The following is a 6,046-nucleotide window of genomic DNA, read 5'->3' on the forward strand; positions in this document are numbered from 1 at the left end:
AAAACAATCTATTTCTTGGAAAAGTTTGGAAAACTCAAAACTTGTGTTTCTTTATATGGAATTGCATTTCTCTATATCAAGGAAACGAACCAAACAGCCCCTAAAAAAAACAAAAAAATTCAGTCAGGGGATATCCACACCATTAGAACTTCAGGGGTCCATCAGCAATCGGGTGATCTCACAGGGGTCTACCCGCACTTAACCATTTCCCTGAAATACCCCTCACGATTCGACACTAATTCGGTCATTTGGACGACCTTTTTCCTTATTTTGCTTGATTGCTTCTCGCTCCTAAAACCCTACTTGTCCCCAGGACATCTTTTCTTCTCTCTAAAATCATGCAGCCCAGAATCTCCAAAACCCTCTTCTCGAATCTTTTGAGCAAATTCGCTCATTTGCCCAAATCCCCAGTCACCGAGAACTCCCCTTCTCTAGCTTCCGTTGCCCATTTCAGTACAAACCCTGGCAGACCCATGAGAGGCGACAGCATGCGTCATGGCAATGAATCTGAGGAGAATTTCCTCCGAAATCTCAATTTTGAAGGCAAGAGAGATCGAGATGATGCCGAAAAACCCCGTCAAAATCCTCGATCACGGCACCCTGATCAACCCTTAAGTGGAGATAGGAGAGAGAGGAGAGTAAGAGATGGTCAGTTCAATCGACATTCCTATGCTGGAAGCAAAGATTTTCGAGGTTTTCCGGAAACTAATGGAGAAAGGAATGATGGGTCGTTCAAAACTGGTGATGGAGAGAAGGAAAAGGATAAACTTGGAGATGCCCTTCTCAAAAATTTGAACTTTGGTGCCACGGACAGTCCCAAGACGGCTGAAGAAACCAATACAGCCACTTCAGTGCCCGAAGAGGCGGATGTGATATTTAAGAAGATGAAGGAGACTGGGTTAATCCCAAATGCTGTTGCTATGCTTGATGGACTGTGCAAAGATGGGTTGGTTCAAGAAGCCATGAAGCTGTTTGGTTTAATGCGCGAGAGAGGAACTATTCCCGAAGTAGTGATTTATACTGCAGTGGTCGAAGGATTCTGTAAGGCCGCCAAGTTCGATGATGCGAAAAGGATTTTTCGGAAGATGCAGAAGAATGGGATTGTTCCGAATGCTTTTAGTTACGGGGTTATGATTCAAGGGTTGATTAAAGGGAAGAGATTGGAGGATGCTGTTGAGTTTTGTGTCGAGATGTTAGAGTCTGGGCATTCACCGAACCCGGCGACTCTCACTGGTTTGGTTGATGGGTTTTGTAAGGAGAAGGGGGTTGAAGAAGCTGAAGGGTTTGTGAGGAGTTTGAGAGAGAAAGGTTTTGCTATTGATGAGATGGGTGTCAGGGAGTATTTGGACAAGAAAGGTCCTTACTCGCCGATGGTTTGGGAGGCTATCTTTGGAAAGAAGAAGTCACAGAGGCCTTTCTGATTTCTTTGCTACAAGTATTTGGTGAGTCTGTTGGTGTTTCTAGTTCATTCTGCCTTGAATAATTAACATTTTGATCTTTAGTTCTTATTATTGTAACGTGTCTTGATGATGTTCATCATTTGAAGACAAAATGAGCTTATGTACCTTTCTTGTAGTCTTACTGAGCTTCAAGATATATTATCAGCAGCAAAGAAATGTTTTTTATACCAGCAGGTAAGCATTGATATCATGAAACAATTTGATAGTTGATACACACAATCCTACTTGATAGCCCACAACTTTTAATTTGTGTTATTATAACAGATATAACCTTGTAATATGGATGTGAATTGTGATACTGTCATACCTTGTAAACAACGTTCATACATTATACCCTGTCTCTTCTAAGCAAACAAGATCTCTCAGTTGTAATTCTTTTAAGACGTACAATTTCTGTATGTATAATTAACTTGCTTTAAAATGTTTAAAAAATTTTCATACTTGAATTTATAAAACTATCAGTTTTAAAAACTTTTAACTGCGAAAAATTGCAGATTTACAATTTATTGATCTTTTCATGCTTTGTGCTGTAGGTTTAACTGTTTAAGGATTATTAATTATATTTTCTTATTACAAGGGGAAAAAAATACATGTATCTATAGTCACTCACCGATCAATCACCAGAACCGGTAAAACGTTATACCTGTGTGTGGATGTAGACTCTTTTAAGTTTTAAGCCTTAAAATTTGTCCAGACAAACAAGGTCCAGATATGAAACTGCTCAAAGACATCCAACCCAATCCATGGACACCACTATTGCCTGGTGGACGGTAGCAAGTCAAAATAGAACGAAATTAAAGTTCTAAAAACACCCAACCTAAAAAGAGAACTGTATTTATATTTAGTCTACTCTATCTTGGTTAGTTGTTTATCATATTCAAAGTCCTCCATCTTGATTCTCGACTTCCTAGTAAACCCTTAGGAGCTGGTCAAAGGCCAAAAGGGAAAAACATATCATCACTCCCAAATAAAATTTCAGGTTTGCCAATCAAATACTAGATGTTTATGCAAAAACAAGGAAGAAAGAATTGATGGTTCTTCGGAAATTCGTAGTAGAGTTGAAGTTCATCGTAGATATGAGGTTGAAGATCACTCTGGTGATAATTGTTTGATGATTGAACTTTTGTGATACCCATCAGTTGGGCAATGCAAAGATGGGTTGTTCAAAGAAGCCATGAAGCGTTTATGGATTAATGCGTGAGAGGAATCTCTGATCTGTTTCTTGCAAGTTAGAATTAATTGGCTAATAAAGTTTCTAGTTCTTTTTGGCATCGATATTGTGGACATATCGATCTCTACTTATGTATTTTTTTGACATAAAAATTGCTGTCATTTGAGGAAAAACAACTGGTCCCTGTGGATTGTATAGGGTGATTGCATACAGTAAGATAAGCTCATCGAAACATATCTTCTACCCAGTTTTATGAGTGTACTCTATCAATGGTACCAATTGTGTGACCTTGGTATTGGAAGAATTATGATTGTGGCTACCTTGCAATCTCATTGTTAATTTGCTGCATAAGAAGCTCCAGTAACAGTTTTAATAGTCGAAGAAAACAAGCAGACTATTTACAAGGATCATATAAAAACTAGATTAATTGATATCTTAGTCTTTGTTTTATTTTGTTACTTCTACGCATATTGGCGATATCAGTTATGTTGATCAAAATTGTAACTTGTCTACTTTCCTTTTCAACTTCATTTGCATCTATGACATATTGCTATATTGGTTGCCAAGAAATATCTAATTGCCACTCTTTGTTAATTTGGAACAATCATCCATCAGTAATAATGATAGTGGTGTTGAGGAGGATGTTTCATCAAATCATGATAGTTTCTTTCAGCAAAAATGGAATTATATCATATCTTCCAAATTGAAAATAAATATACTGTACAGCTAGAGACCAACATTGTTTTCTAGAAGTAGTTAAAGGAAAAAAATGTGTCCGTAAATGAGTGTATTCTGAATAAGAATGTTAAACAGCTAACAAAAATATGATGGAATATAGATAAAATATTATGTGTATGACAAGCTAGAGGTAGCTCCAGTTGAGGTTGGTATGAAACTGGAGATGGTTTTGACAAGTGCAAAATTTAGAGTTATGAATCTGTTTGTTAGGATGGATGGGTTTGGGGGTAAAGCAGCAGCTAGGAACAGGAGTAGAACAAAATGGACATGCGTGTAGTAAGGGAAAAATATGTCTTGGACATCACAAAAATCACTTTACATTAGTTTAGTAAAGCGATATTATTTGGACACTTCATTGTTACTGAACTTTATTGTTTCGTTCACGAGAGTAGAGAGTATTAGCTGACACTTGGATTCTCATGTCTTATGGTAGAACTCAATTTCAGCAAAGAGAAAGAGATAGGGTATCTTCTTATAAAATATGGGGAAAAAAAGCAAAAGATGGGGATTCAGAAAGGAAAAGTAGAGATTATATTTTCTCTGCTATCCCTTTTAGCTGAATTCACCTTTTTTATTATGTATCAGCTCTTGTAAAAGGGTAACATAATGTGAGTCTATTGCTCCCCTTGATAATAAACTAATATTCATATATGCAGCTGTATGTTTTGGAAATTTTCTGTTATTGACATTTTTGGACGCTAGGAGAAATCAATTGAATGTGAACAATTGATAAACATCTTTTTGCTGATCATCTGTCACTACAGTACTTATTCTATGTTGCATTACAATTTACAGTTATGATTCAAATAGTTGCATTCATGCACATTAGATTATTAAGAGTATCTAATGGGATAAGTCCTAAAAGTGCCTCTTGGAAAACTAGGTACGTGGTATTTTGAAGGCATTTCATAAATGTAGCTGTAGAGGCTTTGCTGTCCATCTTGTTCTTATCATGCAGGTTATGATGCTACCTATATCACCTAGAGCAACTGTGTGCGTAAGTATCATATGGTGTGGCTATATGGCATATCAAAGTTTAGACAATAGAGAATCAAATCCCCTGTGTCTTTGTTTGAATACTTTATGAAGCTGAAAGCATCTACTCAGTTGGTTTTGCTTTTAGATGGGCTTTCTTAATTCCAAGTAGGTAGCATAACTGCATATGATTACTACAGTTTGTACTTTCCTGAAATAGTGAATTTCACGTTTTGGTTATTACTTCAAGAATGAAATTTGGGTCTCGTGTCTTTCTCTATATATGATTCTATATGCAACTTCAGATTTCTAAGGGATTGGCTTCCATATATGTTCTGGATGTTTAGGTGTTACTATCATATTAATGTTAGGTTTGTCCTCGAAAAGAGTTTTCTGGAATCTGTTGTAATACTTGACAATGATTATACTGATGAGGATCGATTTGAGCATATGAGTGAATGACAAGGACAAGGAACACACTCAAGGTCTTAAAAGTGATATAACACCTGTATATGCTTAATAACCATGTCTGATTGTATTAACTACTGTGGATACTTCTCCCTATATAAAAGTAGCATATCCTTCCCTGTCAGATAGGATAACATTATATCCATCTATTTCTAACAAATTTAGGCAATTATATTCTTCCTGCCTTATTTACTTAAGTATTATAAGATGAAGTTTCTTATGTCCTTTTCTTGGGTGTATAAGTTATTATGGTCATTATTTTATGGTTTTCATGTACAAAAACATGCTATAATTCATATGAAAGTACGATTATACCCCCAAAGAAACACACACATAGTTAAGTCCTTGTTTAATTTTTGTTGGATTTAAGGACACATAGTTAAGTCCTTGTTTAATTTTTTTTGGATTTCCCATACTTTCAGAATATGACAGTTTTTGCCCTCCCTCCCTACCCTCCCCCTTAAAATAAAAATAATTAGGAAGCAATAGTCAGGTGGTTGCTGCTGTTTAATTTACATTTTTTACCTTACTAGACATTGTGCCTGGAAATTATGAATTATGATACTCTAGTTGGTTGCATTAACAGTATTCAGGAAGGTGTTTAATCAGACTGCAATTAGTTGAAGAGGTCTTTGGAAAAGGTTTGAATCAATGGCAGTTGAAGCATCCCCAACTAATAGGGATGTTCTCATCAGTGTTCTGTTGGCATGTGATAACATCTGGTTCATTAAGTCCAGACTCGGATTCAATTTCTGTTAAATACTTTGCACCTGAGAGATCACCTGAGTTTGATTTAGGACATTTTTATGAAAAATAATTTTTTAAACTTTCGTATGATTGAAGGTGAGTTGTTTGCCTAGAGAAAAGAGGAACATAACGAAGAAGCATAACTTAAAAATGGGAACCTATCTGAATAGAGGCATTAAATCTTCTCTTTATTGTATAATGATGCCATTAAAGCCCCACCCCCACCATTCTCCCCACAAATTCTTACTTGATTGTCAGCTGATATTCTCACGCTAGTTATCTTATTCCTAAAGCTTCTCGTTTTCGTTTCACATTGTAATCAACATAAAGTGGATGTCATTACATCCCGACCTGGTCCTCATATCTCAAGTTGGACTTCATATTTTACAGGAAATGAATGTCCTCATATCTTAATGTCTCTTAGTGGTTTACCAGCAATAGAGGCCAGTATACTTATCTTGCTTTGCTAGTATAGGTAGCATACCAA

At 36.2% G+C, this 6,046-nt stretch overlaps 1 protein-coding gene across 1 annotated transcript; it reads left to right on the forward strand.

Annotated features, from left to right (window-relative positions):
• Positions 260 to 1,633, forward strand: LOC109843739 (pentatricopeptide repeat-containing protein At4g38150). Its single transcript, XM_020412693.1, has one exon. The coding sequence runs from the start codon at positions 339 to 341 to the stop codon at positions 1,419 to 1,421; it is 1,083 nt and encodes a 360-aa protein (XP_020268282.1). The 5' UTR covers positions 260 to 338; the 3' UTR covers positions 1,422 to 1,633.

This window comes from Asparagus officinalis, chromosome 5 (genome assembly GCF_001876935.1).
Source record: "Asparagus officinalis chromosome 5, Aspof.V1, whole genome shotgun sequence".
NCBI classification, from domain to species: domain Eukaryota; kingdom Viridiplantae; phylum Streptophyta; class Magnoliopsida; order Asparagales; family Asparagaceae; genus Asparagus; species Asparagus officinalis.

Excerpts from the sequence above, each read along its gene's own strand:
- LOC109843739 (XM_020412693.1), top strand. The coding sequence starts at position 339 with ATGCAGCCCAGAATCTCCAAAACCCTCTTCTCGAATCTTTTGAGCAAA.